Below are 19,659 nucleotides of genomic sequence, written 5' to 3'. Positions count from 1 at the left end.
CTGATACAAATCCTGAAAAAAACAGTTATTTCAATACATGATATATGATCATCATGAGGCAATTATATAGTATGTTGTGAACATTCATGGAGGACTGATGTAATATTGAATAAAGTCCCCTAATGAAGAGGGATGGTAATAAGAAATTTACATTTGTCATGATCTTGTTGCTTTTTTTTTTTAAATGATGCCTTCTCAGGCTATGCTGTTGTATCATTTTAATGTTTCATTGTGGTACATAGTTCTACAGTGACTTTTTTTGCATGTCTAGTTTTTAAATTTAGTTCATCCTAGATTGGTTTCATTCAAACCCTGGCCTGGAAACTTTACAAGTTATGTGACCTTAGTCCTATTACTTTCCCTCTTTGGCCTTCAATTTTCTTATCTGCAAAATGGAAGATCTGAATGATAAGAGCTCTAAAATCTATGATCATAGGAGCATCCCTCCTCTCCCCACTTTGAGAGACTTATACCATGGTAGGGGATAGTTGTCCTTTTAAGGAAATGACTGCAAAAGGGTTTTTTTGGGGGGGAGGGTTATGGATTTCCTGTTCAGATTTAGTTTGGACTTGGGGTCAGTAAGTTGGCTCCTTTTAGACGTTTATTTTAAATATAAAATTACTCACTTTGGGGAACACTTCTAAGAAATTCCTATCAACAAAGAACTCTTCTGAGCTAGTCTTTTATATGAAATGTCTCTTATATGTTAAAGATATTAAGGTTCTTCCTATTTATAGTTGGAAGAACCTACTTCCACATAAAAATCATTTAAAAGTCAAATTCAAATGTAAATTTTTGATTAAGAAATGCTTCTAAACTATATTATCTTTCTATCACAAACTTCAGTCTCTCTTACTTGCTTTACATGTGTGTTGGGCATGTTCTTTTGTCTTCAGGGTTGTTTTTTGTTTTTTTTTGTTTTTACTTTCTGTCTGTACAGCTGATTTTCACACCTGCTACTACTGTGGCTGCTGTACAGTCTGACATTCCTGTTGTCTCGTCATCATCGTCATCCTCCTGTCAGTCGGCAGCTACTCAGGTGAGCGTGGTGAGATTCCTTGGCTCTCTAGTCAGAGTAAATATGTGTAAGGAGTTAAACTAGTGATGCTTTTGTTTCTTCTAGCCCTTTGGGATATGTCATGAGTAATCAATATTTATAAAATCAGGGGATACTTCAAGGAAGAGGCAAAAACATGGAGTTGCGTGTTGTGCAGTGATAAATAATTTAGCTGTTTGAGATCATTAAGTACAGGATATGTGTCTGCACTAAGTGTTTTGTTTATTGAAGTGATTGAATACAAAGGCAAATGTCTTTAGTGATTATTTCTAGACTTACATGTGTGGGAGACTCATTCTTGGATTGCTATTGTGTGACCTTTGTTCTTTTGGATAGATTCCTTTACAAATGGTCTGCAATTCTATGTAAAAGGTGTGAAAAAAAGAAGGCATGTATGAATGAAAGATGCCATTTAAGATACTAGCTGTGTTATTCTGCCTCAGCTGGTATTTGAGAACAACTGCAGTACAAACAGATGTTTAGGCCATCCTTACTGCTGCTTGCATTGACTTACATGGTCAGTGAGGACTTCTCAGGACTGATGCTGGAGCCCTTTACTGTGCTAAGAAAGAGAAGCCATAGGCCAGTGATGGCGAACCTTTTAGATATAGAGTGCTGGGCCCCTCCCCCACACCGAGTGCCAGGCGTGCCCAGCCCTGCCTTACCTGTGTCACACAGGGGAGGGAGGAAACATTCCTATTGGACTGTTGGGAGAAAGAGCGGGGGAACTGAGGAATGTCAACAAGTGTTGGCGGGAGGAGTGGCCCCAGTGCCCTGCTCCCCTTCAGCTCTGCTGCCTGTGAGCTGCCCACCTTACCCCGTCCCTGTGAGCTGCCATTGGGCTGCAGGGCAGAGGGCATGGTGGAAGGGGGAGGGGAGCAGCTCTGCCTTTCTAATAATGAACTGGGGGGGCATGTGCCCACAGTGAGCGCTCTGTGTGCCATCTTTGGCACCTGTGCCATAGGTTTGCATCACTGCCATAGGGAATGTAGCTGGCATTTGAGCAGTACTGAATACTTTACAAAAAGATTCACATTTCATTTTTTTAAAGATTAAAAGTATTGACAATGTGGATATCATTCATTTTACATTTGTTTTTCCAGAAAAGTTGGCTATAAAATGAATTCTATTTTTCTAATAGTTTCTGTCATAAAACCTGAACTATTATATATGGGGGGGTGGAGGGGGAAGAAATCTGCCAGTAGATTGAAATTGAAAATTTTTTGTTAAAGAAGGAATTTTAAAGATGATAGATTAAATGTAAGCCAAACCTAGCTCATTGTATGGCCTTGTGTAATTTATTTGCCCTCTCTGGTTCTCATTTGCCTGTGTATAAAACCAGATCAGTCAGTGAGCTGATCTCAAGCACCCTTCTAGGAAAGCTAGGTAGTTCACTGAGCCTAGAGTCATGAAGATCTGTGTTCAGATATGGCCTTAGATAGTTCCTAATCACTTTGCTGCTGTTTGCCTAAGTTTCCTCATCTGTAAAATGGGGATAATAATAACACCTGCCTTCCAGAGCTGCTGTGAGGATCAGAGGAGTTAGTCTGCAAAGTGTTTAGCCTAATGCCTGGCACAAAATTGACACTGTAAATGCTAGCTATGAATATTACTACTATTACTATACTAGAAAATTCTGTTCTGTTCATGTAGCTTTTTTGGCTCTCGTCTGGCCTGTGTATCTATGACATTTCATAATACTTGACATCTGTGGGTGTTCCTGTCTGATACCTGAGGTCCTCTAGGTCAAAAATTCTTCAAGTTCTTTAATATATAATATATAATATACAATAACTTAAGGCCTCACTTTAGCAACACCTATAAATTTGAAGAGGGATAACTAGTTGTATTTTTAAAAACCCTAACTTTATAGACATCACCATTATAGCAAGGATAAACTTTCTGTTTATAGCATAATAACTCCATATGTAAATTGTATTATTACTTCAAGACACTAGCTAACAATTATGGGGCATTTGTAATAATTCAAGAGCATTCAGTGTTATGTGTAGCATAGTGTTTCATTAATAAAATTAAAGGGTTTTTTCTCATTATTCTTACATAGCACACTGGTATAAAATCATAAGAAATTTGGACTAATCCAGCCTTGTTTGCGATTTTGCTAAAAAAAAATAAATTATGAACATGAGAGAGAACAACTTGATTAAGAAGGAACTTGTTTGTTGGAAACAGGTGCTGAGGCTGTGAAATGTCCAGTGTAGGGGTGAATGGTGTAATTAAAATGAGAGGTATTTCATTAGAAATTCAGATATTTCGGATCTAGATCTGGCTCTCTTTACACTAGTTGTGAGACCTTGGCTAGACAATACCAGGTTGTTGAAGAGAATGTTTCATTAAGTAGAAAGAGGATTTCGTTAAGAATCTGGAGACCTGAGATATAGTTTAGGCTCCATGAATTATATCAAACCAGCCATGCTCACAGTGTTGAAGTCATCATTGTTTTTAAACTTAGGAGTGTGGGGAAAGGGATGCCATTAACTATCTTGTTTACTTTCACTAGTTTATAAGCATCAAGCAAAGTAATGGATATACAGGTGATTTTAAAAGTGTTAAGGGTCACCATGTAAGATGGTATTATTAACTAACACAACTCCTTCAAAAAGTGTTTGGCAGAAATAAGGCGAATCTTAAAATTCAGTAATAGTGATAGCCCTTCATTTGTGGATTTATCTGAGGACTCTTATCTGAGAAAAGCAGAATGTTTTCTCTAGAAATGAAGTTATGCCCATGAAAATCTGATTGTTATATTAGCATGATAAAACCCATTTTTACATATATACATCTATCACCAAGCCAAAATTATCATCTTAGATAAACACAAAGTAATATAAATTTTGAAGACATTAAAAAATTTAAATATAAATAAAATTAGAAAGCTATGTAGGGAAAAAAGGGAAAATGAGAAAGATTGAGTATCCTGTGGAAATGGGCATATGTAAATTGTCCACAGTTCACATAATGTTAATTAACATTCTAATTTAGCATCTATAATTTGGTGGGAGTAATGTTTTTTCATTAAATTATTCAGATTTAGCCATCTCTTGATTATCTGTGTTATTGATACAGGTCAATATCTATTGATCTATAGAAAACTTAATTCTAGATTTATCTCTCTCTTTGATATTCCTCCCAAGGATTTTTCTGAGTGCTTTTGCATAAGTATATTTTTCAGGAAGGGGGATATAACTAATTTTCATGTTAAGTCAAACAAACTATAAGACCAGTAAATCTCCTAGGAGAAATTAAAAGCCACTAGATACATTCCAATGTTTAAGTCCATTAGTATGGATACAGTTAATTGTAGGTTCATTTATTGCTATATGGTGAATGCTAAGCTAATTTTGGAAATTTACAAATTAGAAAAAAGATCCTTGTCAGGGCTTACTTAAAAAGAAGTCTTTGAATCCACTATTATGTTGATTAGATACACAGTTAGCTTTGTCAGTTAGCAAGAATTACATGCCTTTTGTGTTGTAGGTACCATGTTAGTTACTTATAGAGTATCATAGACACCTTGAATGAATGAAAGGGAATTAAAAGATGAATTCCTTGCCCTTGAGAGTATGATTTAATTGAGGAGAAATATACATAAGAAGCAAGAGGAGGACATATTTGCAAAGCAGCTCAGTGTCATTTACTATGTTTTTTGGTAAATCATTTAATCTCTCTGCCTCTGTTCCCCAGAGGACCAATGCTACCAAAAATTCATGTGTTACAGGGGGGCAGCTGGGTGGCTCAGTGGATTGAGAGCCAGGCCTAGAGACAGGAGGTCCTGGGTTCAAATCTGGCCTCAGACACTTCCCAGCTGTGTGACCCTGGGCAAGTCACTTAACCCCTATAGCCTAGCCCTTTCCACTGTTCTGCCTTGGAGCCAATACACAGTATTGACTCCAAGACGGAAGGTGAGGGTTTAAAAAAAAAATGCATGTGTTACAGTTGTATGAGGCCGACCTGGGAGAAAGAGGAACGGTAACCACTGGGGTAGTGTTCCCAAGTGTGTATCTTTGGTGTTGCTGCTAGTAGGGTAGGCCTCAAGATTTGTCATTCCAGTCTTAAATTTATATTTATATATATTTATTTAACATTTGTGGCAATTTTGGTTTAAAGATCTCTCTTTCTCCCTCTCTCTCCCCATATATATATACATATACTCATGTAAAATATGTATTTAAGTATGGCTTTTAAATTGTGTGACAAATGGATTTCATCATGCTAATATAACAATCAGATTTTTGTGGCAGAACTTCATTTCTGGGGAAAACATTGAGCTTTTCTCAGATAAGAAGAAATCTCCCTTTCTTTTCCTTCACAAATGAACCATCACTATTACTGAATTATAAGATTCTTATCTAAGATAGTTATAAAATAAGGATGAGTGTAAGAATGAAGTTTCCCTTTGGAGTGCCATCTGATCGGCTTATGAAAATTACTTTCCAAAATGAAAGTAGTATACCCCTAGGAATTGTTAAGTTCATTCATTCATTTAAAAATATCTTAAGGGGTAGTTAATTGAAGGTGTTTTTTGATAAATTTAATTATGCTTTTAACTTATTAAGGCATTTATTAGAAGAGGGAGCTAGGTGGCAAAACAGATAGAGCTCTGGGGCTGGAATCTGGAAGACCTGAGTTCAAATGTGTGTAACTTCTGTTTGTCTCAGTTTCCTTATCAGTAAAATGAGGATAATAATAGAACCTACTTCCCAGAATTGTTGTGAGGATCAAATGAGATAATCATTGTAAAGTACTTCGCACAGTGCTAGATACATAATAACCACCATATTACTATTACCTATTGTTATTATTAGATGATGTAGAAGAAAAGGTAATCCTATCCAGCGAACATTATGTTTGTGCTTGATTATATTAAGTTTTAATGAGTTGTTAAACTCATTCCTTGCTGATTTATAAATTATTCTACTTTTATCATATTCATTTTGATAATTTTTCTTTTACCTATTTCTCAAAAATTGTACTTTTTATGTAAAAGGTGGCTATTATACTTCTTCCTTGGTGGTTTGTCACGTTTTTCAAACATTGAACTATTTGTATGAAAAGCATAGTATTAATATTTTATCACCACTGTTTTGCTAGTAATTATTACTATATCATGTTGTTGATATTCTTTTATCTGAATTTGCTGTTATGTGACTTGTAGGTTCAGAATTTAACATTACGCAGCCAGAAGTTGGGTGTATTATCTAGTTCTCAGAATGGTCCACCAAAAAGCAGTAGTCAAGCTCAGTCATTGACCATTTGTCATAATAAAACAACAGTAACCAGTTCTAAAACCAGTCAACGAGATGCTTCTCCAGAAAGTCATAAGAAAGGAGAGAGCCCGAGTTTGGAATCTCGAAGTACAGCAGTTACACGGACATCAAGCATCCACCAATTAATAGCTCCAGGTAGGATGAAACTTTTGGTTAAAGTGGGTATTGATGTAAATTGAAGCTGTAACTAGTTGGGAGTGATTTAAATGTTTTCAGTTTGGTAAGAACTGTTCCATTTAACCTGAGCCCTTCATTTGTGACTGAGTCGTTCAGGTTTGCATGGAATTTTTACTCAGCAGTAAAGAATATCAGTTCTTTTTTATTAATAGATATTGATTATAACAAATTTTTATACTGCAAGTTGTATTTGTTAGTGTTGAAGAAAAATCCCTCTATTTCCTAGTTTTACCTTAAGTACTTTCAGTTGTTGACCTGCTTCTTAGCAGTTAGTAAAATAGTACATTCATTCTTTGAATAATGGTATTAAATCATCATTTCCTTTTAATATAAATTTCATAAATTGAAAGCATCTTAATACTGCATTTTGAAAAAAGAACTTAGAAGTCCAACAATTTAAATAAAAATACTATAACAATAAAGTTGATATTTTATGTTATCAGTATCTGACTAACAAGTATAATATTTGGTTGCCCCATATTAGTAGGGTATCACTTCTGTAATATTCCTAACTTGTGGGAGGACATGGACAAGAGTTGAACAGGATTGGAGGGAATACCCACATCGATGAGATCACAGGTCCTTTTGACTGTTTAAGTAAGTTGACCTGTAGAATAACTAGACCTGACTTCTACTGTTCAGAAATAGGTTTCAATTTCTCCTATCTGTATAGGCTACTGTTCCCTGCCTTCCTTCCCTTTTTTCTTGTCTCCCCCCCCCCAAAAAAAAAAGACCAAACTGGTCTCAAGAACACACCAGCTTTTCTCTGGTGAAGGCAGTCAAAAAACTGATGGGGAAAATGGAAAATGTTAAATACCAGCCACAGGGAGACAGTATGCTCCCGATGACTGCTTTGTAAGCATTTCAGATAGAATCTTGGTAGGGGAAATATAGTTTAGATTAATTTAATTTTGTCCCAACCCTCCCCACCCCCCATCCTCACCCCTGTCCCCAATATCAACAACAGTGAAAGCAGCAAAGTGGGGTATGGGGGAGCATAGAGAACTATTTCAAGAAAAGAAAGAATTTAGAATATGGATTATGTGGCACCGCCTTATATCTCTTCTCCTTTCACACATGATAGCAATGGTAGGCCAATCTTGCTCATGGGGGTGGTGAGATGTACCTTGGTGGGGTTAAGAACCTCAGAGAGGAGGGGGCAGCTGGGTAGCTCAGTGGATTGAGAGCTAGGCCTAGAGACGGGAGGTCCTAGGTTCAAATCTGGCCTCAGATACTTCCCAGTTGTGTGACCCTGGGCAAGTCACTTGACCCCCATTGCCTACCTGCCACATTTCCTGCCACATTGTACTTCCTGGGAAATCAAAGAATCAAATCTATAACCACATCTTCATGCAGAAGAGAGTTTACATAAGTGTCATTCATAGCCAACTCTACTTGGGCAGCAGCTGTGTCCTTTGGATTGGGCTACACCCCCCCCCCCCCACTGGTGGAAAACTGATGGGAGGGTGAGAATTTCTCTAGGAACCAAAAATAAATGAATCTCCTTTTACCCTGTATATGGCTTATTCCTAGAAACTTATTTTTACATTAAAAGTTACTGTTAAACTCCAATACAGGATAGTCTTAATTATGCTTCTGTGGGAAAAGCTTTCATGGAAAGGAAAAAAAATATTATTGATAGAAATGTTTTCCAGAAAAGATTTGTTTTCCTAAATATTAGAGTATTTCTCATCTTGTTTATATTAATTTTTAAAAAGTAAATCGATCTTTTGCTCATTTTGTTTCAAGGGAAATTATAGCCTAATTCCTTTTGGTATTTTAAGTAGTGGAACTTCAGATTTTCATAATTGATCTTTTGTGTGTATATGAAACTAGCCACATTGAATTGGTTGTTCTTGAAGTTCTTTAGGTGTAAATCCAGAATTATTGATTTGATGGCTTCTGAGATCTATTTCAACTCTGACTTTCTGTGATTTCCTGTGTCAAAAAAATACAGTTTTAAAGTCTTTGTTTAAATCAAAGCAGTATGGCTTAGTGGACAGAAAATAAGTCCTGAGTCAGGAAGAACTGTGGTTCAAGTTCTGGTCTCTGGCTTAGACCAGCTGTGATCCCAGTCAACTTTCTGAGACTCTTAACTTGTAGAGAAGACTACCTTAGTAGAGGAAATTCCCCATATTAATGAAATCACAGATCTAGATCATCTCTATAACTTAGCTTTAAATCCTATTTTGGTGGCTATATGGAAGTTTTCATTCAGTAAAAATCATTTTGCTTTTTTTTTAAGGTAATTAGGTTTTTGGTGGATCTTCTAAATGCCTCTTTCTCAAGACTTTTTTTGAAATCATAAGATTTAAATGAGAAATAGAAAATGAATAAAAATAAATTAAATGATAAATATAAAATGAAAAATTATAAAATAAATTGAAAATTTCATTTGTCTTATATACATAATTAAATATGAACTTTCAGTTTTATCAATTATATACTAACTTTTTAGATAAGGTCTTTCTTTGAATTATTATTAAGCTAATATTTCAATTTCTTTTCCACTGAGAGCTATGTAGCAACTCTTCCATGTGGAAATAGGGAGGATTGCATTTCCATTTTGTTTTGAGTAACAGATTCTTTATTGTCAGGGGCAGAACGAAAGGGAACCTCTAGGTGAGGTCAGTACTTGGTCATCAGGTAGATTGTGAGTGGCATGTCTAATTTTTCCCAGTGGCAGAAATCTATACTAAGATTCACATAAAGTCCACAAATGTTTATTAAATGCCTACTATCTCCCAGGCCCTGTATAAAAGGAAAAAAGCATGAGCTTCTACTTCATTATCTTTCAGTGCCTTCTTAGAACTGAAACAGAGATTATGAAACTCTTTTAAAAGTTTATATTTATTTTAGTTGTGTTGCTGATCTTTCCCCCAGTATTCATACTAGATTAAAGGTTTATTTTTTTTCTTTAGTTGTATTCCCTTTCATGGCTCAAAGAATAGGGAACCTTTACATTAACCCCAAACTGAAAAATTTGTCAATTGAGAAGCCACATATAGGTACTTAGTTACTTTGAGTTATATTCAGACATGGCTTAGGAGTCTTTGTGAAGGTGGTTCTTAAGCTGGCCTGCAGTTGGATGGTATCCTTTCTGACTGAAACTATTTTATAGATCTTCCATTGATTCAATAGTAGCAACAAATATTCACTGTCTTAAAACTTGTTCAAATTGAATAGAGCTATTCTAGTGACCTTGTGCAAGATCTGACAAGTTTACATCTAGGCCATCTGTTGATGTGCATTTTGAGCCAGTTGATGTTTTACATTCTACTTTGAAATTGCCCAACATGCCACTCTCCCCATTGGACTCTTCATTGGCGTTAATTTGTAAAAGTGATGTCTGCATGTCACTCTTACCTGGGAATCTTCTGAAAGGTTTCTGTTGACTTTGTGGTGTGAAACTAGGAGGATTTCTTTAGATTTCTTGTGGTTTTCTGAGAGATTCTGGAAGTCGATAGTAATTGTCATTTTTTTTCTCTCACAGCTTCATATTCTCCAATTCAGCCTCATTCTCTAATAAAACATCAGCAGATTCCTCTTCATTCACCACCTTCCAAGGTGTCCCATCATCAGCTGATACTGCAACAGCAACAGCAGCAAGTCCAGCCACTGACCCTTCAGAGCCCGAGTCAAGACCCCCCAGCTTCCCAGCACTGTATCCCTGTCCAAAGCCACGGCCTTCCCGCAGCGCCAAGCGGCTCCCAAGCCCCACACTGCTCGCCCCTCCAGAGCCACCCACCACCTCTCACAGCGTCTCCCCCCCAGGCCCAGGTGGCACAGCAGTCGGTCGTGGTGTCCCCCCCACCGCCGCACTCTCCCAGCCCATCTCCCACCATCATTCTCCATCCGCAGGCACTTATTCAGCCCCATCCTCTCATGTCCTCAGCTCTGCAGCAGCAGCCCCCCTCTGGCCAGGGGCAGCCAGCCGCCCAGCCTCTGACTCTTCCATCTCACCTCCCACTTCCAGCATCCCCTGTTGTGCACCTGGGGGCTGTCCAGCAGCCATCCCTGGTGTCCCCGGGGCCACAGATGGTGTCTCCTGTGGCGCACCAGCCCTACTCCGCCCTGCAGTCTCCTCCAATCCCCCTCGCACCTCCTCCCCAGCTGTCGCCATCTCCTCCGGCCCAGGTCCCGGCACTGCCCCTGCAGTCTGTGCAGCCCTTACAAGTGCAGCCTGACCTTCTGTCCCAGGGCCAGATGCTGGTGCAAAATGCTCTGGTGTCCGAAGAGGAGCTCCCTGCTGCCGAGGCCCTGGTCCAGCTGCCCTTCCAGGCGCTCCCCCCGCCCCAGACTGTCGCTGTCAACCTCCAGGTGCAGCCACCAGTCGCCGGAGAGCCACCAGTGGTAAGCCCTCCGAAGCTCTTTTACTTTCTCAAAGCAGGACATAGAGTAGGAGCAGCTTCTCCTCCCTGTTCTCGTGCCTGAGAGCCAAGACGCCTGAGCTAGCGTCCCTCACTGACTGTCTGCCACCTCCTCTAGACACAGTGTTGCTCTCTGGGCTACACTTGCATGCTTGGTCATTTGTGGTGGTGATTAAAGTCCATCATTAACTTTATTACTATTTAAACAATTCCATCTGCTATCTTTACAGAGTTGATTTTTTTTCCCCAAGGGAATGCATTTGAACCAGTGTCATCTACACAAAGTTTTTTCTCTTAAGGTGATTATCCTTCATAGATCCCTTCCATTGGCTTGTGTGTTCTTAAACGTTTGATTCATATAGCTAACTGGTATTTGTATAAACTGCAGTTTCACCCTAATTTTAGGAGCACTTGTTTTGGGAATCGAGTCAGTATGTTTGTGACTATACCATCATTTTGAAAAATGGACATTGTAAGGTAGGCAGTCTAAAGGTCTGGAAAAGATCCCAGCTTCATAATGACTCACATAATCTTTTCCCCCCTACTCATTAAAAGTAAAAACACATTATTAAACATCTTATAAATTTTAGTAAATTAAACAATAAAGATTGGAGAGAAAGCTCGCACACATTTTGAGGTGTGTGAACTTTTGAAGAATTGTCAAAGGATGTAAATAGTTCAAACAAAACTTAACAAGAAGGAAGTTGACTTTGGAAATAGATTTCTTTAAATAATTCTCTACAAGAGGTTCGTTTTGTTTTTCATTTCATAACAATTTGTATGATACAAGGCCTCTGGATTCATATACAATATAATCAAAATGCAGATTAAATTCCAACAGGAGAAAATAAAGGAAGCTTTTTATTAGAATAAAACAAAAGATAGATAATTTTTTTTCTGGAAACTTAAAAGCAAATTCATCAGAAATCAAGACTTGCATACTCAGAGTTCTTTTGTGGAAAACATCCTCATTCTGGTGTCTAGGACTAAAATTGAGAAACACTTAGGGAGGGTCACTTGTGCTGATCTTAGGTGGCCTTAGCAAGGAACTGATAATTTTCTTTCTTTCCTTTATATACACCTCCTCACTTTAAGTTGAAGTGCAGTTTAACATGAGGGAAAAACCTAGAAATGAACCAAAAATAGATCACAAAATGGGAATAAATTTTAACCTAATGTTATATTCTCTTATAATATCTGATTGGGCTTTTCAAATTAAAAATAAAATTTCCTTGTGTTTTTTTATCCTTCCCTGTAAATCTTGGGAAATAAATCCAAGATAGAATTGTCAGGTCTTAGTTTAATGATGAGGCAAAAAATTTGGCTTGAGTCTAAAAAAATGGAACAACAGTAAAAAAAAAAATTCAGGTCCTTTAAAAAAAATATTTTCCTTTTGGCAGTCTTACTCCTAATAGTTTTTTTCTAAAAAAATTCCTGGCTTGACCATTGTTTCTCACAACATCATCTCAATTTCTGATAATCTCATTATCTTATTATCTTTGGTATGCCCATTATGTTGTTGTAGTATTTTCATGGAGTCGCTTTTAATGGTCAATTTCCCTTGAGTCCCATAGTTTTGTTTCTTTTATTCCAATACTTATTTCTCTCTTATCTTCTACCACCTCTGCTCCTCTTCCCCTAAAATGCACATTTTCCTGGAGTACATTTTTCTGATTGTTTCAAAATATTTAACTGGAGAGGTACATTTACAGGGTATGAAAAAAATTAAAAGGTAAGGAGTGTTTAATACAAATAAATGCAATATGCTTGTTGAAAGGGTGTACTTAGGAAATAAATAAAAGTTTTTTTTTTTCATTGAGTGAAATAAGATGAGGGGAGGTACACAATTTAAACTTAATACACAAGTATTTCTAATTTATCTTGAGAGCTAGACGGGAAAAGTATATTTCCTTGAAGAATGTTCCAATCCATAATATCTTCCTAAGAGAAACATTTAAATTACTGGCCTACCAGAAGTCTAGCTTTTCCTTAATTAACTTGGGAGGAAACCCATCATGTTTTTTCATTTGTATAGCTCTTAAGTTTTGCACGATAGTATATTGCCATTTGCTTTGCTTTGGTTTTTGAATTCGTGCCCAGTATTTGTGACATTTCTAGCAATTCTTCATTCTGATTGGCCAGTAACTATTCTGCCTTTACTAAGGGTTTCAAAAGAAAGTTTAAGTAGTTTTAGTCATAATGAGTGCAAAGTAGTAAGAATGTTCATTTTGTTGATTAATTCAGAATATGTTATTTGTACTGTGGGATTTTCTTAATTGGTTCCTTCCATTCCTTCCCTTTCAACATGTGTTAAAATGAGATGTGCATGACTAGACTTCTATATTTGTCAGTATTAAATAAAAAGATCACTCAGCAGCTGCTTGAATAGCATGCAAAGAGGTTGATTGACAAGAACATTTCAGCATTATAAAAAAGATAATGGTCATTGGAAGAAAAAATACTGAAGTATAAAACTAGTGAGTTGAAAATAGATTAAATTTAGCAAACCACTAAAATTTACCTAATTACTATTGACTTGGCAGTTTTTTCTGATTTTTTTTGGAGGGGTGGGTGTGTGTGGTTACAGATGTCATGCTAGTGGATTAACTGCTATCCAGTGGCATGTGTTGCCTTGTTCCCTTTCATGAAAGTTTTTTGTTGTTGTTAAATTGTTATTTTACTTTTAAGCTCCATGGCCCTCCTCCCTTGGCCACCTCAGTGGTTATCTCCTCCAGGGACCACTGCATAGGTTGGGATCAGAAACAGGAAGTGTGTGCTATCCTTGACTCAGTTCACAAAATAGGGTTTATTTAAACAGATGCTTATGTATAACCAGAAATAGGAAATTTTTTCACACATTAAATTTTGTAGAACTAATGTTTTAGTTTGGAGACAACATATTAGATGCTGTTTGGTTTTCATTTGATTTCACTTATGTTTGGTAATACTGAGTTTTATTTTAAAAATTGATTATAGTCTACAAATTAATCTTACCAATTTGATTTTTAAGAATTTGTGTAGGAAAAAAGGCAAAACATGTGACATCTTTAATCTTAGGTCAGCTTGACTGAAGATTTTCTAGTCTGTCAGAGTTATGGTTAAATATATCATTATAAATTAAATATAACCTCTGTCACACTAGGTAAATCTTAGTTACACTTAAGCTTGGGAACATCCTGGGGCATTTTTACACTTAATTTGATATTTTGCATGACCTTTTAACAAGATGACTTGAAAGCATGGTTTGTATGTCATTTATGGTTTTCATGTGAGTAGATGTGAAAACTATGCATGGTTTAATAAAAAAATTTTTTTGGAGAAAATTTTGAAGGCTTTAAGGTAGTAATTGCTATTCAAAAAAAATCTCACTTCTTTTGTAAGCTAAACTAAGAAAAGTTTTCAGAATAAAAGAAGGGAGAGAATTGCTTTAGCATCACTCGTTTTAGAACTTGAAGGAACCTTTGGCATGATATATTTCAGCCACTTCTTTTTACAATTTTAGAAACTGAGGCCCCAAAGGAAAAATGACTTGTCCAAGGTCGTGCATATATACACATATATACATATATATATATATATATATGAGATTTTGAACCATGCCCTTGACTCCACACTCAGTGATCTTTCTGTTTAATTGATATTAAAAGATGATCTCTTATAACTAAACAAAAATTAAATACTCCAGTGTTAAATGAGTAAAATAAAATTTTATTTCAAATGAAGAAACTAAATTTTGTCAGCCAATGGAAATTTTCTCTGAAAATAAAGATTATTTAAAATTATCCTTTTATATTCTCAGTGGTTCTGATTATTCATCTCCATCCCTTATCAGTAAGCTTTTTTTTCTTTTAAATTACTAAATTCTTTAAAGCTTTTTTCTCTGTAATAGAGTATTTAAAAGTGTAAATGTGATAAATGGTATAGATTAGATATTTTTCTGACATCAAAAGCAGCTGCTTTCTTCTTAACAGATGCAGTAAGTTTTGTTAATTGGACCCTTGAGGACTTAACAGACTAAAAGAGAACAGAAGCTTCTTTTCAAATATGAATTACTTTCTCTTAACACTTCACATTTTCAGAACTTCTGAGATGTTTTACATTGATTTACTCTTTAGCTTCCATAATCATTAGGAAGAGCAGATATTCATATGGTTCTTGGCTTAAGTGTGTTCCCTGCAAGGGAGTCTAAGTGTTTTTTGTTCTCTCTCATTACCATGATCATATTGGCCAGTTTATGGACATTTCCAAAAAACACCCAGGAATATAGTCCACAGGTACAAGGTATTTCTTAAGCACTTTTTATGTACCAAGCTCAAGCTTATATTCCCAAGTTAAATAAGTTAAAAGTAGGAATATTGCTGATATATTTGAGATGTCAAATCTGGACTCCAGATGCAATTTTTGTCTTTACCAGGTAACTATGTTTATATGTTTTGAATGTTGGGTTTAGGAATGGGTAAGGTGGGTTTGTTTTCTTTCCCTTCCTTCCTTCCTTCCTTCCTTCCTTCCTTCCTTCCTTCCTTCCTTCCTTCCTTCCTTAAGGATTCAAAAATATTTCACTTATTATTGGGAAAAAAAGATTTTTCAAATTGAAAAATAATGTCCTGCCGTGACCATCATCTTTTCTGAAAACACAATGCATTTTAGCATGGCTATCAGTCTACCACCTGCTTTTAGTAAATTATTGTGCAATATTTAAGTAATTCCATTCAATTATTTTCAAATTTCTTTTAGCTAATAGTTTAAAATAGCAAATTAGATTTTATATTTAGATAACCATATTTTACTAAAGTTATTCAGTTTTTTAAAATTACATGATCTAAAGATAAGCTAGAAGTCAGCCTAAACCAATGTTCTGCCTTCCTTAGGTTTACCAAGTAGAGGATGTGTGTGAGGAAGAAATGCCTGAAGAATCAGATGAATGTGTCCGTATGGACAGAACCCCACCACCACCTACTCTGTCTCCAGCAGCTATAACTATAGGCAGAGGAGAGGATTTGTCTTCTGAACATCCTTTGTTAGGTAAGAAGAATGTCAGCTTGCTAATCTATGTGTGTTGGTTCTAAGAAGAAAAAAAATTATTTTTCTCCTTCAGAAAGTCTTAACTGATTATTATGAAATTATTAAAAATTATGATTTGAGGGGGCAGATAGGTGGCTCAGTAGATAGAGAGCCAGGCCTAGAGACAAGAGGTCCTGGGTTCATATCTGACCTCAGACATTTCCTAGCTGTGTGACCCTGGACAAGTCACTTAATTCCCATTGCCCAGCCTTTACCTCTCTTCTGCCTTGAAACACAGTATTGATTTCTAAGATAGAAGGTAAAGGTTTAAAAATATGTATATTAGTTGGCAAATTTTAGCAAAAGAAAAAACCACCTTACAATAGAATCAGAAACATACATCATAACCTCTCTGGGTAACAGAATATATTTAATGATTTTTTCCCCAAAAAAATGCTTTCTTGCAACATGTTCTTCAATAAGCTGATCTCTTCAACATAATCATAAAAAACAATTTTAAATTGGTTGTGATAAAAAGTTCCTGGATTTGAAAGAATTTATTTATATAGACTTTTTTTAATTGAAAAATTGTATTTAATTAATTTAGAATGTTTTTCCATGGTTACATGATTCATGTTCCTTCCCTCCCACCTGCCCCCCCCAGCCAACATGCAATTCAACTGGGTTTTACATGTATCATTGATCAAGACCTATTTCCATATTATTAATATTTGCACCAGGGTGATCATTTAGAGTCTACATCCCCAGTCGCGTCCCCATTGACCCATATGATCAAGCAGTTGTTTTTCTTCTGTGTTTCTACTCCCATAGATCTTCCTCTGGATGTGGATAGTGGTCTTTCTCATAAGTCCCTCAGAATTGTCCTGGATCATTGCATTGCTGCTAGTAGAGAAGTCCATTAAATTCGATTGTACCACAGTGTATCAGTCACTGTGTACAATGTTTTCCTGGTTCTGCTCCTTTCACTCTGCATCACTTCCTGGAGGTTGTTCCAGTCTCCATGGAACTCCTCCACTTTATTATTCCTTTTAGCACAATAGTATTCCATCACCAACATATACCACAATTTGCTCAGCCATTCCCCAATTGATGGGCATCCCCTCGTTTTCCAATTTTTGGCCACCACAAAGAGCGCAGCTATGAATATTCTTGTACAAGTCTTTTTCCTTATTATCTCTTTGGGGTACAAACCCAGCAGTGCTATGGCTGGATCAAAGGGCAGACAGTCTTTTATCACCCTTTGGGCATAGTTCCAAATTGCCCTCCAGAATGGTTGGATCAGTTCACAACTCCACCAGCAATGAATTAATGTCCCCACTTTGCCACATCCCCTCCAGCATTCATTACTTTGCATAGCTGTCATGTTAGCCAATCTGCTAGGTGTGAGGTGATACCTCAGAGTTGTTCTAATTTGCATCTCTCTGATTATAAGAGATTTAGAACACTTTTTCATGTGCTTATTAATAGTTTTGATTTCTTTATCTGAAAACTGCCTTATATAGACTTGTTATTAGAATTAAAAGAGAGTGTAGAAATCTAGTACAGCCTTCTCTTGTTTTATCGATGAAGAACCTGAAACTCAGACAGGTAAAGTGGCCCTGCCAGGGGTTGACCTCCAGCTTCCAAGCCAATGTACTTTCCTCCAGACCATGCTCTGTGAAGTCACCACAGTATAGTTAGGCTACACAGTCTCTCTGTCAAAAATGTCTTCATGCCTTCATTTGGGCAGGGTCTTGGGATGTCACCAGGGTGGGTATAGATCTCATCCCCTCTCTCATTTACATGCTTAGGGAATTGCTCATAACTTTGAGAGGCAGTGACTTGTCTGTGAGTGGTGAAGTGTCGGGGGTATTATATAAGTCTTGTTTTCCTGACTCTCCATCCAGTTTACCAGCCACATCATGGTGTCTTTCTTCATTACTGCATCAGAAACAGTTCCTGCAATTACCTTTTATTGGAACCTTTTTCTCAGACCCAAGGCCCAAGTAATATTGACTAGTAACTGCACATAGCTTAAACTGATGACAACAATGAATGAAGTTTGGCTATTTGATTAAATCGTACTTAATTAAACCCTAGTGATACTTGCAAGAGACATAGATTAAAACATTCTTGAGGACTACTGTGTCTGAGCCCTGCTTAATAAAGCAAATTGTTCTGTGCTGTCTAAAATGTTCAGATTACTCTGGACCCTTGGCATTTTAAAAGTGCTGATGTTTAAAATCAGGTGCGTCTGGGAGCTGAAAAAGATGCTCCAGAGTGGCTGGGTGGCTCAGTGGATGGAGAGCCAGGCCTAGAGATGGGTGGTCCTGGGTTCAAATCTGTTCTCAGAAACTTCCCAGCTGTGTGACCCTGGACAAGTCACTTAACCCCTATTGCCTAGCCCTTACTGCCCTTCTGCCTTAGAACCAATATACAATATTGATTCAAAGACGGAAGGTAAAGGTTAAAAAAATGATGCTCCACGTTTCCATATTAATTTATCAGCATAGAGTTTAGAGGATATGAAATCCTAGATTAATCTCAAATTTTTATGTTTCCTTCATTTGGTGTCAGACATGGGGCCTATAGCACATCAGGTGGGACGTGAATCAGATTAAAATGTAATTGGGAAAGATTTAACAAAATACATTAAAATATGGAAAAGCAGAGATGACATATTTTAAACCCAAGTCAATATGTGCCCTATAGTTATCCTTATGTACAATTAGTGTCCCCCATCCCCATTTGTTTGACACCACTGTTCTATGTGACCATTTTCAGTAGAGCTTAGCCATCTTAGCACTCTTGGACATAAATCATAAAGACATATTGACATCATTTCGTACCAAAAATATTGCTCTTTATCAGTCATAAGCAGCAACCTAAGTGTTTGGGGCAAGTAGAGTGGGAGTAAGGACAATTCTTGAGGGAAAATCCTGGAACACTGACCCAGAGAATGGAGGAAATAAGGTTCTTAGAATACTGGGGCAAGGGGGAGGTTCAATTGTGGAAGAAAATAAGGCCAGGCCTCGCCAAGGAGGAGCCCACCTGTGAGGCGTGGGAGGCCTTAGGGAGGCCATATTGGCTGACACATGCCTTTGTGATCCTGAGGGAAGCTTTTTGGGGAGTTCTCTGATTTGGGTGCCATTCTTTGAGGAGGGGAGTCCATCCCTGGAGAGCAAGCCCACCTCTCAGGACACTTGCTGATCATCAGAGAGAGACTAGTGATGGAAGGCTGTGGGGGTGCAGGCCTCGGCCCTTCATGTACTCTCCTGGGTGAAGGGGTGCCACTGAGAGTTGGAGAGTGTTAGTCTGTGGCTAGGTTAGTAGATGGAGGCAGTGTAAGGCAAGATCTTGTTTTTTTTTTTTAATCCTCACCTTAAAAGAGCAGCTGATTCATTTTACAGATGAAGAAACTGAGGCAACCAGGGTCACATAGCTGGGAAGAGTCTGAGGTCAGATTTGAATCCAGGACCTCCATTTCTAGGCTTTGCTTTCATTCCACTGTGCCACATAGCTGCCTCTCAGCTTCCTTTCACGTTCTGTCTTCTCCCGTTTGATCAGAAGTTCTTTGAGGGAAGGGACTGTTGTCTTCCTATTTGACCTCAGCACTTGGCATACTTCCTAGCAATGGTGGCCTTAGACAGTGGGAGTTACAGACTGCTTGCAGACTGCTTTCATCGCTCCAGCAGCAGTGGCTCCATGTGGAATCTGTGGAGGATAGGCTTACTTCATGTCTCCTATGGCTCCAGAGGGAGGACTC

At 37.4% G+C, this 19,659-nt stretch overlaps 1 protein-coding gene across 4 annotated transcripts in view; it reads left to right on the top strand.

Annotated features, from left to right (window-relative positions):
* The window catches only part of PHC3 (polyhomeotic homolog 3), a 63,607-nt gene that overhangs the window by 18,620 nt on the left and 25,328 nt on the right, over positions 1-19,659 (top strand). For all 4 annotated transcript variants that reach the window (XR_008913904.1, XM_007502237.2, XM_003341874.3 and 1 more), the window contains exons 6-9: positions 941-1,039; positions 6,234-6,480; positions 10,016-10,875; positions 15,761-15,914. Coding sequence is in view for 3 of the 4 variants with exons in the window: in XM_007502237.2 (XP_007502299.1) it covers positions 941-1,039; positions 6,234-6,480; positions 10,016-10,875; positions 15,761-15,914 (1,360 nt within the window). In the remaining variant the exon portion in view is untranslated. The remainder of the gene's footprint in view (positions 1-940; positions 1,040-6,233; positions 6,481-10,015; positions 10,876-15,760; positions 15,915-19,659) is intronic.

This window comes from Monodelphis domestica, chromosome 8 (genome assembly GCF_027887165.1).
Source record: "Monodelphis domestica isolate mMonDom1 chromosome 8, mMonDom1.pri, whole genome shotgun sequence".
NCBI classification, from domain to species: Eukaryota; Metazoa; Chordata; class Mammalia; order Didelphimorphia; family Didelphidae; genus Monodelphis; species Monodelphis domestica.
The sequence above is the reverse complement of the archived record's forward strand: the minus strand, read 5'-3'. Positions and strand labels throughout refer to the sequence as shown.